Source organism: Ctenopharyngodon idella, chromosome 3 (genome assembly GCF_019924925.1).
Source record: "Ctenopharyngodon idella isolate HZGC_01 chromosome 3, HZGC01, whole genome shotgun sequence".
Taxonomy (NCBI): Eukaryota; Metazoa; Chordata; class Actinopteri; order Cypriniformes; family Xenocyprididae; genus Ctenopharyngodon; species Ctenopharyngodon idella.
The window spans coordinates 21,264,602-21,284,106 of record NC_067222.1 but is presented as its reverse complement, the minus strand read 5'-3'; the positions used below and the strand labels follow the sequence as shown (position 1 = coordinate 21,284,106).

Here is a 19,505-nt window from a genome sequence, read left to right as displayed (position 1 = left end):
GCCAATGCAGTGGTGTTATATGTTCTCTTTTTTTTTTTGGTTCTAGTTAACAACCGAGCTGCAGAGTTTTGGATAAGCTGGAGTCTGTTCATTGATTTTTGTGGGAGACCAGTAAAAAGTCTATTACAATAATTGAGTCTACTTGAGATAAGAGCATGAATGAATTTTTCTGCATCTTTCTGGTTTAAAAAAGGATGAATTTTAGCTATGTTTCTTAAGTGAAAGAGAAACATAGCTAAACTTGACTAAACTTGACTTTAAACTGTGATTGAAGAAAATGTTTTAAACTTGGAAAAATCACATACTCTGCTTTTAAATAACAAGCTTTGGTTTGTGTGGTTCAGGTACAGTATTCCCTACATTGGAATACCACAAGGATTGTAATACTAGAAATGTTTGATCTTGTGGGAACATTTTTTGGTCCCCATGAGGAAAACAGCTCATAAATCATACTAAATTGTTTTTTGAAAATGTAAAAATGCAGAGAGTTTTGTGTGTTTAGGGTTAGGGGATAGAATATATAGTTTGTACAGTATAAAAATCATTGTCTATGGAAAGTCCCCATTAAACGTGTGTGTGTGTGTGTGTTTGGCCTGTGCACTGCTGTCGTCACCCTTGTCATGCCATTGCTGGTCATGTGTGCCAGCCTGCTGTGCCAAGTGTCTTGCATTCTGACACAAGCGCATTGACATCCAGTGAGTGTGTGCTTGTGTGTATGTGTCACATATGTAGTTTGAAACGCATTGAATTGTAAATGTGTCCTTATCAACACAGTCCTAGCAGCAGGTGCTTTAAGAAACAGCTTCCCCAGCCTGTGTTGTTAATGAATATACTATAATTGTTGTGAGCTGAAAAGGCCACAATTTGACTTTCAGAAGGGCCAAATTAGCTGAGATGTTGAGCAGATCACAAGGGGAATATGTTCATTCTTACATGTACGTTAAGACAGAAAATTTTGCAGTAGAATTCTATGTATACAGTATGTCTTTGGTTCTCAACATAGTACCTTTAGTGATATGTACCCTTAAGGTACTACTATGAAGCTTTTTTTAGGGCAAATAAGATACAAACTAGTCCCTCTAAGGGTACTGGCACAGTAGTCTCGCGTAGCCAGACCTTCAGACTGACAGCAGAAGGTCTGGACTCTATCGCAGCTTTCATTGGCCAAGGACTGCCCAAGAGGCAGTTTGACTGACATGTAACGCAACTAATCACAGTTCGCTTTGTTCCGCATCATGTTTAGGGGCGGGAAAATGTAAAGTTGATGCCTCTACAATAACAGACCAGCGTGCATCTAATAAATTATTAATTTGTGCAAGTTTACTGCAACAATGAAGCCACGAACTTCACATACTTTTAAATCCAGCGTTTAGTTGATCCTGATAAACGCTCATTGTCACAGTTGTAAACACGAAGGCGTTCTTCTTCCACGAGGGGGTTTGGCGTCAAGGCATTTGTTTCCAGACGGACCGTTAAAGAACGCGACACACACGTCTCCCTGGACATCCTGTAGAATTCAACCAACCAGATGACGACTTCGAAAATCCTGAAGTGTTTCTAGTTAAGTGTGCCATATGAATCAGACGTTCAGCCAACGGCCCGTGCGTGATGTCTGAGGCTGAGACTACTGGCACATTGACAAGCTGGCAAGCAATTGTTGCATCCATATAATCATGCATAGTTAGGATAGCAAATTAAATACACTTATAAACTTCATTTCAGAATTTTTCATTTTTAAAATTACGTCTTTTGTGTTCCACAGAAGCTAGAAGGATGTGGAAGGACATGAGGGTGAGCAAATGATGACAGAATTTCTATTTTTGAGTGTACAATTCTTTTATCTTGTTAAACGGCTTTAAAGTATATATATATTGTAGCTATAGTTTCAAAGCAGCTTTGTTGGTTGAGTGCTTTAAGGCTTGTGTGTTCACAGGTTTGCTTTATATAACTTTCAAAAGTTTGGGGTCAGAAAGATTTTTTTTTTAAAGAAATTAATTATTTTATTCAGCAAGGATGCATTAAATTGCTCAAAACAGTGACAATAAAGACGTTTATATTGTTACAAAAATTTCTATTTCAAATAAATATTTAGTTCAGTCATGAAACTCTAGAGTACACAGACTGACAGGTCCTTTAGGCCCTGGTATTAGGATGCGTTTGGTCGATCGATCTTGTCCACTTTCAACTACTTCTGTCCTGATTTCTTCGCGGGGAGGGTCTATGGGTGGGTAAATGTATGGGCTTTCAGATCTTTCGATCTAATGGACAAAAGAAGCTCTCACAATTTACATGAACTCGAAAGGAGACAACAGAAAAAGACACGGAGAGCAGCAGCTTTCGCTTCTGCTCTGATAGCCACAAGAAATTAGAACAAAGTTTAAATCTGGCTAGCGCACTTCCCATAATGTTTACGCATTAGCTCAGTTGGCAGAGAGTCTTTTGGGGCTGTTCGAATGCATTCGACCACATGAGCGTCTACACTACGAAAGCAATCCGGTCAAATGTGTTTTCGACTGGAAGTAGTCGAAAGTGGACAAGCTCAATACATTTTAGACCCCACCTGTATTAAGCGTCGTCCATTTGTGATCCAATCTTAGCGCGCTGCAGGACTAGCCTATCAGAGTTCCTCTGAAACCCTCCACCTCCCCCAGCTCCACCTGCCTAGATCTGCTACAGGAGTTATGCGTGTCTATTTATGCAGCAGCAGCATATCGTACATGCTCACAGCAGCATGTCTGTGTATCTATTAGCAGCAATAATCAGCAGCAGCAGTGTAGCAGATCTAGTCCGCCAAGACCAAATACATCAACAATGCCATATTCAATAACATGCTAAAACTATTCCAAGAGTTGTCATGATTGTCATGATTTTAAACTTACTATTTGAAAAGGTAAAACTAAATGTATACTTAAAAAAAAAAAAAAAATGTATCATGGATTAAAATTTATTTTGTAAAAAATTTTAAAACTAATACTTATAAGAAATGTTTCTTGAGCATCAAATCAGCATATTAGATTGATTTCTGAAGGATCATGTGACACTGAAGACTGGAGTAATGATGCTGAAAATTCAGCTTTGATCACAGGAATAAATTACATTTTAAATTATATTCAAATAGAATTTTAAACTGTCATAATATTTCACAATATTGCCAATTTAACTGTATTGTTGATCAAATAAATGCAGCGTAGGTGAGTATTGGAGACTTGTTTCAAAAACACAGTTGAACAGTGTATGAATGCATGGGGGGGGGGGGGTGTTAATATTAATTAAATCTATATTTTTAATATTAATTGTTTTGTGAATTTGCCCCTTCTGTGATTGATAAGGTCACACTACTAAGTGTGTGTTTGTGTCTGTGTCCATTAGCATATCCGTATATGTACTCTACTCACTCCCGAGATCATCCGCGAGACATTAATAGCGCTGTTATATTAATAACATGTCAGAGGGGTTTTTCAGCTTGATCTGAGAGGTGATATTTGCTTATGTGATTATCGTCCTAATATATGCGAGGTTGTGTGTTTTCCCTGCAGTCAATGACACTGAGAATCATTTGCAATGGTAATCAGTGGTTGTGGGTAAAGTGACCTTGATGAACATGCGTGGCATTTATGGTGTACATTACAAGATGTGACAGCTGTTTGTGTGGATATTGTGTGTGAGTGTGTGTGTGTGTGTGTGTCTTACCCATAGTCTTGAGAGAGGAGTATTTGTTGTAGCCCAGGTTGTTGTGTGGCTGGGATAGAGCCATTGCAGGACTCAAAGGAGGAAGCGTGACGTTATTCAGGTGGTTATGCTCTGAAGGAAGAGAGAAAGCGCGAAGGAGCATGGAGAAGGAGGAAAGGGAGTGAAGAGGAGAGAAGGGGACACAAGGAGGAGGGGTGCGTTAGTAAATGGGAAGTCAGCACATTTATACTGTAGACAGACGAGTGCATGTGATTAGGAGGAACTCTGCCATTAATTTAAGTGAGTAAAGGAGAACGTAGGACATGCATAGCCAGAGGAAGATCTTATAGCTCAGAGGTTCCTGTAGAGCACAGCGCTAGCAACGCCGATAGTCATGGGTTCAGTTCTCAGGGAACATGTGTACTAATGCTATGGATGTACTTCAGTTCACTTTAAATAAAGTGTCTGTTGTATAAATGTAAATGTAGGCTGCTCTTGCATAAGGCAGTCTTAATGTTTTATGTAAGTGTACTGCAAAAATTGATGACTTAAGTTCTTTAGTCTTTTTTGACTTTTTACAGTTAAAATATCTAAAAATCCTTAAAACAAGATCAGTTTAATTGAGAAGCAGCAATGCATAAGATATTACAACAAGTTTTCAGAGAATATACAGTCTCTTTTACCCTATAAAGCTTACTGTATCATATTTGATATGCAAATTTCCAAGGCCTCTAAATTACCAACATAATCAAAGCTTTGCTGAATGAGTTTATAGAATTTATTATAATTTCATAAAGCTATCGGAATGTCTGCCATATAAATATCAGCAACTGCACAAAATTGCATACTTTTGCTCAGTTTGAGCCTCTGAATAATACTGAGGTGTTTTTTCCCTCATCAAACTCTCCTATATCATGCTATATGAGCCATAAAAGCCTGATGTATCAAATATGATACTCAACAAAAACACATGCAATTTTTTAGATTGTCTAAATTCAATAAAATGTTCCATTTTAAAAAAAAAAATTCATATGTCAGGCTTTACAGGGTTAGTGAAAGTGTATTTTGGTTTAATGCACTGTTTTAAGTATAAACAAGTTAAAAAAAAAAAATAAGTGAAAAACATCTACCAGTACAATAAGACAAAATACACGCATATATCTTATGCAATGTCAGTTCTCAAATAAACAAACCTTGTTTAAAGGTTTTTCTAGATATTTTAAACTGCAGGGGGAAAAAAATTAGTCTTGTGCATTAACATTGTCTCTGATGTTTCTGTTAAGCTTCCTTTGGAGAAATAAAATACACAATTGTTGACATAATACAAGTGTAGAACTGTAAAATAAATGTGGACAGCAAAGCTCAGATCAGTTATTCTTAAAGGAATTCGATGAGAAATGTATGTGAGTTCATATAAAGGACAACAGTGAACATCCACCCACTTTTTTTTTTAGCAGTTTTGGTTCTGGATGTTTTTCCCCAATTTATTTTCTTCAAAGGCATTTCAAAAAGACTTTTGCTCCTATTATGCTATTATGCCCCTTTTTACAAGATGTAATGTAAGTCTCAAGTGTCCACAGAATCTGTCTGTGAAGTTTCAGCTCAAAATACCCCACAGATCGTCTCAGGTTATGACTATAACCATAGTTATACGAGACACTGCGTCCCGAAGGGGGCGCTATGGGAACGCCCCCCTTCGGGACGCAGTGCGAGTTCCCTCGAAAGGGAACGTCTCAGGTTATGACTATAACCATAGTTCCCTGAGAGAGGGAACGAGACAATGCGTCTTTGTGTCTTTAAATGCAAACGAGCTGCTTAGAGTTGTCAAAAGTGCAGACTTCGGTACTACGTCGGTACTGAAATTTAAAAAATGTGACGCTTTGAGTGATTTGTAAACACCTCTGATTGGCCATTGTGTTGACGCACTCATCAGATATGTCTGTGATTGGCTACAATGATTAACGCTTCAAAAACATTGTAAATAGTCATCAGTCATGCTCTTCACCGAGCGCTTACACAGATACACGTGGGAGGGTTTGAAAGCAGGCGTCTATCGTGTACCAGTCCGCTGATAGTTGCCTGCTTTCAAACGCTCCCACTCCCGCTTTCAAAACGCTTTCAAATTCAAACACTTCTGTGTGCTTTCAAACGCTCCCGTGTGTTGATCATTGTAGCCAATCACAGACATATCCGAAGAGCGCATGAACACAATGGCCAATCAGAGATGTTTACGAATCCGCTCAACAGTGCTCAAAGCGTCTCATTTTTAAAATTTCAGTATCAATTGGTACTGAAATCGGTACTTTTGACAACTCTAGAGCTGCTGCTCCCCGCCCCCTATCCAGAATAGCGCTTCCTTCATTCCCAGCTCCTGCATCCATCATATACTCTGTTAAATGCTAACAAGACATCTCCTTAGTTTTGATTATCATCTATATTGTGATCATGCTCATGGACAGTGCAGTTCTTCTTCATCATGAAAGTTTATTATCTGCATGTGTTTTAAAGCTATATCAGTTTAAACTTCTAATTTATCGTTTTCTGAGCGCACACATCTGAAGCACACGTCACGTGAGTATTAAACTAATTTCTCTTTCACGTTTTATTGTGCTTAAACTGTCAAATACAAGGATGTCAAAAAACATACAAAGTTCACATAAACACAGTTGGTTATGTTTGTAAACGTAAACAGCAGGGACAGAATTTGCACAAAGTGACGTCACTTTGTACAGGCCCCGCCCAAGACTGTTGACAGACACTACCGTATTAGCATAGACCCCGCCCTGAGCGAGTTTTACACATTGTCTCGACATCAGAGCAGCTGTAGCGACAAGAATGTCTCGTAAGCAATTGGGGTGTTGTTGGATGTAAGAGTGAACATAACAGTCTTCATTTACTTCCGACATCTGAGCCGTTGATGACGCAGTTTAGTTTTATTTTTGAAGAGAATGCGCCACAGATCTAATATACACATGTACAGAATCTGCGAATGGCTTGTTCTGAGACACTGCTTATGATTTATGGGGATTAAAAAAAGGAGTGGGTGGATTTTTATCATTATATGTTCAAACACCATGTAAATGTGAATTTTGCATAATAGGTCCCCTTTAAAGCAAAACCAGCCAGCTCCAATAAATATATAAATATAATAAATCGCAAGAAAGAAAAAAAAGGTACATGACTATGTACTTAACATCTTTTAATGTGGGAATAAACTATTTATCTTATGATATAAAGCACTGCTAATTACATCATCAAATCAGAAATGACAGTTTAATAAAAGACTACTGACTATAAGTTTAAAAAAAGACATATTAGAAGTTTTTAGCACTTTTTACAATACTTAAGCCTCGTTTCCACCGAAATTACCCGGAACAATTTGTCCCAGGAACTCCCCCACCTTGAAATAAAATTCTGCGTGGAGTCAACTGATCAAAATGCTTTGTGAACCCCACCAATCAGCAGGTTCAGCACCCAAGTCCCACCCCCGAAAGTTCCTGAACTTTAAAAAAATACTACCTTGTGAGCAGGGACTTTCAGAGGGGGAAGTTTCTACCTGGAACTTCATTTAGACCCTGGTCCCTGCAGTCAAAACACACCAAGTACCACCCTAAAGTCCCTAGTTCCTGGTGAAACTTCCAGTGGAAACGCCGCTTTACTATTTTAAAGCATCTTTACAGACAGTTGAAAAGACGTAAAATATAAATGTTTATTAAGAATGTAGATAGAAAATTTTGATTAAGTCATTTGCAATGCTTAATGTGAGCAGTCACTGTTCAGTCACTGTTATTTCTGCTTCCATAATAAAATTGTTTTCTTCAGATTGTGGGTAGTGTAGAGTATAGTTTGAGGCATTGTTGAGATCTCTTCTGAAACTGAAGGAGACCTGTAAGCATCATACACATCTTTTTCCTCTGAGAAAATTTAAGGCCATTGATGTCTAGTAGAAACAACTAAGATAAAGAGATCACATTTTTTTCTTTCCTATGGTCTTGTTTGTGCATGCATGCAATTTATGTCTAATTCTGAGGCGGATGTTTGTTAGACTGCTGTATACACGATTATCTGCAGTCTATATGCTGTGCAGAGGTCACTAAAGGTTATTTAGGACGCACATCCTGTGTCCTCCCCTTTGGGTGGAGATGTGTGGACACTGACCCAATTCTGTCAGATCACTATGTGCTTGTGTGTGTATATGCACTTAACGTATGTATGTTAGTGTAAGTGCATATGTGCGCTTTTAGTGTGGCAGGACAGATCGTTACTCCACATACACTAACACTCACATACATGCAGTCCAGTTACAATTAAATCCCCAAGTTATATCACAGCAAATGGACGCAGGTCACGGACAATAGTTCATGTGCACATGACATAGGCACTGTGTTTATCGACACTGTCTGACACATTTTAAAAGGGGTAATTGCGCGCACGCAATCACACGGAGTTATAAAAAGTATGTTTCTACTTCGCAGTCCAGATATGCTTTCAAATGTGATTTCTGCATATATTTGTGTGTTTTTTTGTTTACTTTTCACAACCGGATGAATTCTGATCATTTTGAAAATGACAATTAAATATTGCAGCACTAAAGGCTGATGATATGTAAAGTACAGCACTGACATTTATTTTGGTTCTGGAAGTGCTTTTCCCATTCATTTTCTCCACAGGGATTACAAACAATTCTTCAATAAAAAGTTCAAAGCAAGGGATCAAACCAGCAATCTCCAAGATAAGTCATAACGTTACAAACTTTGATTTGAAACTAAAGAGTATAATAAAACCAGGAAAAAATAAGTCTTTTGTAATGATTAAACTACAATCTACGAAGTATTATTAATGATGGAATCAAATAAAAATAGTGGTACAATATAAAACTATCAATTTATAGGCAGTCTATTGAAGGGGGTGGATTCTGGAATCCACTGCTGCTTCAATATATATCTTTTGACTGATTTATAATCAAGTTATTAATCAATATTTATCCTTCTAAATATTAAATTGTTTGAATGACTTCTTCAACGTATATTAAAGCATCTTCAAACACTAGGGAATAATGATGAATATTGTCTGTACCTCTCACTGAGAGTACAACTTATCTATAGGTTTTTTGGGAAGTATCCTGTTCCACCAACTTCAACCTTGAAGTTGACTATGTATCTGTGTATGTGCGCTAGTATCCTTTGTTACAGATCAGTATTGGTGACATGAACAACCAACAACTTGCACCCTGGATGATTGAATGACTTGTTTTTCCTGACAAATTGGCACCTAGAAGAGCAGTTCTATGACCTTGGAGAGTCAATCCATGCCTAAACCAGGGTTTTGTTGTCATCTGTATAATCTATGGAGACATGCTTCTGTCTATCAATCCATGTGTGGACAAATTCTAACTTTATCTATTTCTTAACCAATCAGAATCATTCAACTTGAAGTAATAACGTAGTTAATGGACTCTGTTAGAGTATAATTGCTGCTGAATTTAATGTGTACGCAGAGCAGTCTAAGAACTCCTTGCTGAGTATTGAAGCTGACCTCTGCTGATGAAACTGCAAACTATCCTTAAAGCTGCAGTCTGTAACTTTTTTTGGTTAAAAATTATCCAAAATCAATTTTTGAGCAAGTACATAACCAGCCAGTGTACGAAACAGATTCTCCTTACCCAATTCACAATGGTAAACTTGTAATAATGTTTTCTAATAAGAGTGGTAAGAGAGGTAACGCTAATACACACTAAATTAGGGATGTCCCGATCAGGTTTTTTTGCCCTCGAGTCTGAGTCCGAGTCATTTGATTTTGAGAATCTACCGATACCGAGTCCCGATCCGATAAAAACAAATATAAATATATTTGTTTTTATATTAGACTTTGTTTTTATATTATATAAATACTTTGCCGGCATTTAACCAATAGCGTCTCTGCAACAAAGTGATGTCATGCCGCACGCGTTGCTGTTTCTGTGTTGAGTCAAAAGGGTCTAAAGCCTCGTTTACACTGCACGCGTGTGCGGCGCGCTACGGCTGCGACGCGGCTACCGGAGCTGATACGAGGCCACTCTAGTCAATGCTCGTGTTTACACCAGCCGCGCCGCTGTGCGTTTTCGAAGCGTCCCAGAAGCGGCTCGCCGCGCCGCTTCGCTAAAGATAGCCGCCAAGCCTATTTTTGACGGACGCTGCGTCCAAGACGCACAGCTCAAATACAAAATAAAATCAAAATAATCACCCTGTGTAAACTCCCGCTCGTATTTCACATCACTAGGAGGCCAGAAACTGAAGACAAGAGATTCGAAGTTGAAAAACTTGAATTTTTTTTGTTCTTGTCATCCATTGGACTTTTAAGTGTATAAACTTCGTCTGTAGGCTACAGCAAAATAAAGTATGGCATAGCAATAAACACAATTAAACCGGACAAAATATAACCATTTAGCCATTAAAAACACGAAAAGAATCAAGGAAAAAACATCAGACAGTCAAAGCTCGTGGTCTCGCGAATTCAGCCGCTTCACTTCTGAAATGCTTCTGGTGTGAGTTGACACTGCGCAGAGGACGGAACAAAACCTTGCCGGAGCCGTAACGCGCCGCAGACGCGTGCAGTGTAAACGAGGCTTAACGCCTGTTTCACACTGCAAGCGTAAGCGGCGCGTGAGCAGCACGTATTTTTTTTCGGCATGCATTATTTTAGTTATTACACAGACTGCAGCATACCCAAATTAAACCAGAGTTTGCTGTCTTGTAAACATGTGCACGCGGCAGATGATGTCATACACACAAAGCTTACCTCATTCGTGTGCAGCAATGGATGACACGAGGCTTTTGTTTATTTATTTTATTTATTTATGTATTTACGTTTATATGAGAATGTTGTACGCCTCCCCATGTTAACAAACTTTCAAGACTATCAAGTTTATAAATGACCAACTTATAAAAACGAATGTATAGCTGTCTTTGTAAAGAAATGCTCACATATGTAGCTTCGAGCCGCTGCTGTGACGCTGTACAAACGCTTCGAGTGTGAATACTCGCATGTCTCTGCAGCTGCAGTGACGGTGTAGTTACGCTCACGCTTGCAGTGTGAAACAGGCGTAACTCTGTGCCACCGCATAACTATAGATGTGTTAAATATAATGAGAATATATATACATATCCGAGTCCTGATCGGGAGGTAACGTCCGATTCCGATCGAGTCTGAAACCACGTGATCGGGCCTGATTTCCGATCACTTGATCGGATCTGGACATCCCTAGTAACATGTTATAACAAGAATATCTATGGCAAGAGCTCTTTTCAGTCGCTGCTTTCTTTTCCTCATGATTCCCCCTGAAGTTAATAAACTTTTTTATTTTTTTATTAAGGCAACGTATATTACAGAATACAGATATATATCACTAGTTCCTTCAACCCGTCTGTTATTGCTGTGGAAAGAATTGCGCGTTTTTCATGGCCTATTGAAAGTATCTTGTTGATGCTTTTACACTTTTAAATGTCCTTTTAATGTTCGTTGGTTGAAGGGTGAGTAGAATAATGTCATCTCATTGTACCCAGTTTAAAAAAAAAAAAACGCATTATTGTGTTCACAGAGCGAGCCTTTCACTGACTGTTTACAGCTTAGCGGAAGTTACACCCATAATTCGCAAAAAGCATCATGGGGCGTAGGAATAAGGTGGATAGCAATAATAATAATTTGCACAGTTTGACGTGATTCGAGCTAAGTGATCGTTAGATTTAATCACCATTGTTAGCGTGATTTTTTTTTTTTTTTTTTTTTTTGTAGTCTAATGCTTTTTTCTCAGTTAGTCAGAACAAAAGTAGCAGACATGTTACTTGTTCAGATGACATTTTCTGGTGAAAATTCTTATTTTGGTCATACTTCCAAATCTCAGAAACTGTGATTCCGGAGTACAGTATCCACACCGATGTGGTGACTGACAGCAAAAGATGGTAATTCCACAAATAACTGTAATTGCAGGTTTCAAACAGAGATGGCAACAAAGAGGCAAAACTTACGTAGTGTTTCTTTACAAAGTGACATCGCCAAATACTGGCTTGGCATCATAATACAGCTTTTTTTAGTCATTTTCACGGATCCGTGTGAACGGAGATCATTTTGACAATGTTGTCGTCTGTACGTGACACTTTTCAAATGCAAAGGAAAAACATTTTTAGTACATCATTGTCGTGTAATTAACGTACCCTGAATTGTAACAATATTTCAAAATACTACAGTTTTTACTGTATTTTTAATAAATGCAGCCGTGGTGAGCGTAAGAGACTTCTCTCAAAGACATTAAAAAAAAATTCTGACCCCAAACTTCAATAGTAGTGTAGTTTCAGTTCTTGTGCAAGTTTCTGAACTCTTTTGTCTTGATGTGTTTGTGGTGATTCTTTGGTGGATTGTTCTCTTTTGAGATTTACAGGTAGCATTGTTCATCACCTGCAATTTTCCTATTAAATAAGATTTTTTTTTTTTATTAAGTTGAAAAAATGCTGATGACTTCTACAGAAGCATATACCATTGATTAAATATTTTTTATCAAATTCTCTGTGGTGAAAATGAATGAGATGTTTACTTCCAAGACCTGGCTGATGCATTCATTTATTGTGAATATAGTCACAGCTAAAAAGCTGTTTCTTCATTGTGTATGCAACTGCAGCATTGTATTGACCAATTAGCATTCAGCACTAGAGCTATGTGTTTTAAATACATTATATATTTTATATATATCATGTTTTATGCAACTAAAAGACGCATTTCTTCTTGTCTATCTCCACAGTTTCAGTCTTTGCAGTAAAACCTGGCTGATTTAGACCATGTTCTGTCAAACTCCAGGCCAACCCAATCTCATTCACAACAGGAGATATCTTGCTATTCCTCCACTTTAATTCTCTTTCATCTCTCTCTCGCTCTCACTCCTTCATTCACTCACAAGCAAAAGTTTCAAACTAAATTCTTAGATGTAGTTCGGTCATGCTCACCCACCTGAAATTACTTTTTTAACGAATGACATACTCTAGCCTTCATAACACAAAAACACCATTTATCATCATAGCCATGAGCATGTAAAACTATGTTATGAATTATGTTTTGGTGAAAAAAATTATATTTTAAAAACTGCTATAAATTTGGTGCCTTTAACTAATATCACACTATATTTAAATATATGCATTTCTCTCTTTGTCTCTTTCTGGATTGTATCATTTGCTGTAACTAGACGCATTCTTGCATCATTCTTCTCTGGACAGACTGTGTTCTTTAAGGACATATAGAATAAGATATCTCTAACGCTCCACACAGATCTAGTGTTTCTCTCCAGAGGCTTGTTCTAGAATAGAAGTGTCAGACTCCAAATAATTACAACTGCATCCTTTCTCAGTTTCTTCTGATTCTTGTTATTTTCTCTGTTCGTTAGGCTATGTTGTGAAAGAGAATGGGTAAAACAGACTGTGGTAGTGTTCGGAAAAACAGATAATATATCAATCAAGCAAGCAGAGAGATTCTTTAATTAACAGCTCAGATTTGCCACTTTCCCGTTCAGTGGCTTAATAAAGAATGTCAGTTTGTAATTGAGATTGGTCAAAGGGTCCTCCTCCCTCTTGCATGTGAAGTGATGCTCCAATGCAGGAGTGTCCAATCCTGTTTCAAAACATCTGCCTGGAAAGATCTAATGATCATGAAGACCTTGATTATGTGTTTAATAAGGGTTGGAGCTAAACTCTGTAGGTTGGCCTCCATCCCTACAATAATGGCTAGTTACAGAATGTTGAAGGTTGTTTGTTTTTCTGTTCATACACAATTTGCATAGAAAGTTACTGAATTCTATAACTAAAAGGCACAGTTTTCTGTCTGTGTTGGCGTTTTTCTTATTTAAACAACATAGTAGCAAGGTGAAAACACTGTGGAAAGATGTATCTATGTTTATTAATCAAATATACTCCTTAATTATGATGTGCATTTTGAAGATGTCATTTTTGAATATTTAAAGGTTTAGTTCACCCAGAAATGAAAATAATGTCATTTATTACTCACCCTCATGCCGTTCCACACCCGTAAGACCTTCGTTAATCTTCGGAACGCAAATTAAGATATTTTTGTTTAAATCCGATGGCTCAGTGAGGCCTGCATAGCCAGCAATGACATTTCCTCTCTCAAGATCCATTAATGTACTAAAAACATATTTAAATCAGTTCATGTGAGTACAGTGGTTCAATATTAATATTATAAAGCGACGAGAATATTTTTGGTGCGCCAAAAAAACAAAATAACGACTTATATAGTGATGGCCGATTTCAAAACACTGCTCCATTAAGCTTCGGAGCATTATGAATCTTTTGTGTCGAATCATGATTCGGATCGCGTGTCAAACCGCCAAACAACTGAAATCACGTGACTTTGGCTCTCCGAACCTCTGATTCGACACAAAAGATTCATAACGCTCCGAAGCTTCATGAAGCAGTGTTTTGAAATCGGCCATCACTATATAAGTCGTTATTTTGTTTTTTTGGCGCACCAAAAATATTCTTGTCGCTTTATAATATTAATATTAAACAGGTGTGGAACGGCATGAGGGTGAGTAATAAATGACATTATTTTCATTTTTGGGTGAACAAACCCTTTAAAGTACGATAACAAAAAACACCTTTTGTCAGAAGTCTAAACACACACACACATACACACACATTTTCATTCTAGAGAGCATTTGATCCTCAAAAATGAGTAGTGCAGGATGAGTCGTCAATATTTTTGGCCCTTTTTCCTGAGAAGAAATGCATATATCTGCTAAAACTTCATCTGAAAGCTGTTATTAGGGCCCAAGCCTATTGTTTTCCTTAGGTAAAAAAAAAAATGCTAACTTTCGGGCACTTTTGGGTCCTTTAACATGCTCAAAAACTCTTGAAACTTTGAATACATGTAGAAATCGTCGACCATCAGGGCGGGGCGCAAGTTGTCATGGGGGGTTGTGGGGGGCTCTGTGGCACACCCTTTTGTATGGTTGTATTTGAGGGGCTCTGTAGCTCACCCCTTTTCACCTACAGTAACCAAACTTCATACAGTTATAGATCTCATCAGGATGAACAACTTTCACACTCTAAGTCATACGCCAGCCCAACATGAAGTCGGCTATTTAGGGTTGTTTTAAAAACCACCAACAGGAAGTCAGATCTTTTGGTTTAAATGTGGATATTTTGAATAATAAGGCTCTGAGTTTTTATGTACTCCTTGCAATGGCGAGGGATTAAAGTAATGACAAAAAAGGGAAACAGGAAGTGTCTCATATCGTGTAAAATCATTGTCTGATTTAAATTAAATTAAGATTGTGTGTTGCCATGCACAGGTTTCCTTAATCCACCTGGGTGGCGCCAGGGTTTGGGCCCGTCATCGCTGCTTGCAGCTATATTTAAACTTTGAACTTTAAACAGCATATATTTTACCTTTTAGTCTATGTACAGTATAGCTTTTGATGATGTTTGTTGATAGGCTGCTATTATGGACTGGTCTGAAATCGGCTGTGAGTGTGAATTTTCTGGCTGAAGAGAGAATTCCTGATCTGCCAGTGCACAATGCCTGGAAGTCCATGCTGTTCCAAGTTCTTGCACTGGTGGATTGACATTTCAAGCACGAGGCTCTGAGCGATTTTTCTGCGGTCAGGCTGAAGTTGTAATCTAATCATCTAAACTCCATTACACGCATCAGACTCTGATGAAATCAGACATACAGTATAGTGTCTCGCACTGTCTCTGTCCCTCACCCCAACCTCTCACTCTCTTTCTTTGTCTTGATTTGTTTGCATATTATTCTTTCATTCTCTCCACTGATTACTGTAAAATGAATTAATCAGCAAGAAATTAAGAATTCAACCCATCTGATACTACAATCTTTTGGGGGGTGGGGACACTATTTCTGAATGACATCATGTGACATGTTAAAGGTTAACAATATTGCTTGGCCCTATTCTCTCTGCACTCAATTGCTCGTTCCTCATTGTAGGTGATTGAGTGATGGGTGGGCAACCTGCGCTCCTCTCAGTCTGGAGTTGCGTAACTTAATGAACTGCTAAATGGCTATCGAACTAGCTCCCTGTCACATCCCCTTTTCCCAATGGGAGTCTGACGTTTGCGTCATAATTAATAATAACTGCATGACGATAACTGCAGGGATCTGGTACCCTGGTGAGGTGCAGACTCTGACCTAGTGAGGACCAACAGGGAAGAATAACTTGTTTGTTTTAGATTACTACTGAGATTTTGCTGCTCAGGGTTTGTTAAAATGATTAGGTTGGTTTTGGCTGCTTGTTGCTTCAACTCTGTTATTATTTTCTCTTTTTCTGAGAGCTGTTGATCAATGTCAGTCAGGGTTGGTATAAATCAGTTCACAAATTGTTCTTCAGTGACTAAAGCACACCACATTCATTCCACTTCTTTTTAATGGCTGGCTTAGAGAAGGTACATGAGGGAATATCATTATGCTTAGATAAGGAATGAGTTTGATAAGAAATCTAAAGCAAGAGTCACAATGTAGAGTTAAAGCGGGAAGTCACAGTATGGAGTCACGATGATGTCATAATCAGTGTTGGGTAAGTTACTCTAAAAAAGTAATTAATTACTAATTACATATTCAATAGTGTAATTAAATTACTGTACAAATTACTCTCTCCAAAACGTATTTAATAACTTACTACTAGTTACTTTCTAAGTCCAATATCCACCTCGACGCGTTAATAACTGATACAAGGATAGACATGAAATGGCTCTTTTAATTCTTTCAAATAAATAATATAAAACTAAATAAATGATTCTGGTCACACTTTAGATTACGGTCCAATTCTCACTATTAACTAACCATTAACTATGACTTTTGCCTCAATAAACTCCTAATTACTGCTTGTTAATACTTAGTAAAGTAGTTGTTAAGTTTAAGTTTTGGGTAGGATTAAAGATTATGGTCTTGCAGAATAAGGCATTAATATGTGCTTTTTAAGTACTAATAAATAGCCAATATCCCATTAATATTCATGCTAATAACCAACTAGATAATAGTGAGAATTGGACACCAAACTAAAGTGCTACCTTTATTCTTATTAACTCACCAAAGTATTTAAAGTAAGAAGGATACATAAAAACTTTTCCAAGGGAAAAGTAATTAAATTACAGTAACTAACTACTTAATAACTAGTTACACCCAACACTGGTCATAATAGAAGTAAAACAGAGACAAAATGGAATAGAGTTAAAATGGTTAACAATGATATTACAATAGAATTCCAGTGGATTTACAGTAGATACACAGTGATATCACAATATAGTAGGGAGTAATGATATTCAAACCGAACTGGAAAAAACACTATACACCACCCACGGTACGAACCTCGATACTCTCATGGCATACCGAACGCACCCCCTGCTGCCCCACCCAGCCCTTTCCCATTGGATCTACTGTACATGATGAATACAGCATTGTAGCCTAACCACCATTAACCACAAATAATCGCAATAAGCTCCACGTTTCGTTACTTTCGATAAGAAACAAAGTGCCATCTTTCAAATTCTGTCCATTTTATCCCGAAATTCGAACAAAAAAAATGCAGTTTTGACGCTCTTTGGTGTGGCGTGATAGATCACTGTTGCACCTCAGTTCAAGCGAGTGCAAGTGAACGCGATAATCTCTTTTCTTCTTTGATACTAGTTACAGAATAAACATGAATGAACATCTGAAGGTATGTTGAAAGATACAGTACAACTTACCGAAACGTGAAAAATCTTGTGTAATCCCTCAGTCTGTGTTACAGTGATGGAAAGACATCAATAAAACAGCTTGTAAACACTGTTGTGTCATGTAGCATTTACCTCAGGCAAGTCCACAGCTTGTTTCGCCAGAGAAATTAACTCTTTTGCTAAATATATGCAATATATTAGCCTATATATTCATTATATTTTACCTTACTTGTTAGTGATGTCTTGATTATTTAATGTATGTTTAAATAAATCTGTCATGAAAACGACAGCCACTGTGTAAATAATTATATTACAACAATGAATTGGAGTAAAAACAATAATTTTATAATTAGATTTACAAAAACTGCCTTATGTGCAGTTTACATGTTTGCATACAATTTGTTATTTGAGTGTTTGAGTATTTGAGTATTATATTTAAAAATAAATAGCAACTGAATTTTGGCTAATAGTTTGGGGTCTGTTGTTAATCTTCAATATTATAGTAATGTGCATGTAAGGCTATAGTTTACAGCATTAGCAGAGCTATTTTTTTATCCTTAAGAAACTTTTAATTATAATTGAATTAATTTAATGACAGAGACACAATTTGTTCAGTAAACTACTGTTTAACTAAAAAAAGCAATTTTGTTTAGTTTTCTCCCCCTTCTGTACCAAACCGTACTGAACCAAACCGTGACTTCAAAACCGAGGTACATACCGAACTGCCAGTTTTGTGTACCGTTACACGCCAACAATATAGTCACAAAAAGATAGTCACAAAAAAAAAAAAAAAACCTGTTTTATTTTCTAGTGAGCATACAATATTGCTTTTTTCTGATAGATTATTTTATGTTTAAGTGTTCGATAACTGATATGCATTTGGCAGATTTTTAAAAAAGTTGAGCTATGATTCAAACAATATATCAAACAATTGCGTTATTCAAATTATTTAGGTTACATCATCTCCATTCACCCTGTGCTTCTGTTTCGACAAAGTAGAAAGCAGAATAATATACTAAGTAGGAAGTAATATATAATATAAATATTGTGGATATACTGTCACATTGGAACCACAAAAGAAATCACAGTTGAGCATTTGGAAGCTAAACTTGTAGCGTTTTCTGAAAGTATAGGTCAAGTATCAATGGAGAATCACACTGAAGAGACAGAAAGAAGTTGTATGTTGAACCTTACAGATTAAATCATCTTCATTTATGTATATAGAAGGAGTTTTCCTGTTTTTGAGCATCCACAGGAGGTTCAGCTTAACTTTTTGGAGCGATTTCCCACTGAAGAACAATGTGTACGGCAGGAAAAGCGTTTGATATCCATCCGTGGATCTGCACCATTGGACTTGGAGAATTCTTTTCTCTAAGGGCAGGCAGTCCCTCGGGATAGAATTCAATCAAACACACACGGCTCACCACAGAAAATGCAGTGCTTCTCATTAATAATGCATAATCCCGCTCAGGAAGAAAGAGCAATCAACATGCATATTCATTTAGCTTTTTAAATATTACTGTCCAGCCCTTTAAGGCTTTGAAGAGCATTTTACGGCAAGGATGAGAGAGAAAGAGAGAGCAAGACAGAGAAAAAGAGATAAAGAAAGGGTAAAATAACCTAATATGCAAAAGAAATATTGACTGCCACAAGGAAAAGAGAGAGTAAGACAAGCCCACATTGCCTCGCTTCAGAAGTGGAATTGAGTTTGTGTGGTTGTGTGTGTGTGTGTGTGTGTGTGTGTGTGTAAGATCAGCTCTTTTGTCACACCTCTCCAAGTACACACATTTAGAATTTACTTGAATTGGCTCTGATATAATTTGACGAATAATCAGTAGTGACAGTGATGGCTTGTGTGACTGTACTGACTCTCTCTCTCTCAAACACACACACACACACACACAAAGGCACACACACACCTTTTTCTGTCAAACAAATACATTTGGCCCCAGATCTGTGCCACGACACACAACCTGACACAGTTTACTGCTGTCAACATGCATTTAGTTACACACACACACACACACACACACACACACACACACACACACACACACATACACTCATACTTGAATATGTAGTTTACAGGGACTCTCTAGAGGTGTAATGGTTTTTATACTGTACAACGGT

General features: G+C 37.5%; 1 protein-coding gene across 2 annotated transcripts in view; it reads right to left on the bottom strand.

The window, feature by feature from the left end:
* LOC127509585 (protein shisa-8) overlaps positions 1-19,505 on the bottom strand; it is an 84,529-nt gene that overhangs the window by 11,250 nt on the left and 53,774 nt on the right. Inside the window, exon 4 of one of the 2 annotated variants that reach the window (XM_051888440.1) lies at positions 3,691-3,801. The exons of the other annotated variant lie outside the window; for it this stretch is intronic. Within the exon in view, the coding sequence (XP_051744400.1) occupies positions 3,691-3,801 (111 nt within the window). The remainder of the gene's footprint in view (positions 1-3,690; positions 3,802-19,505) is intronic. 2 annotated transcript variants of the gene reach the window in all.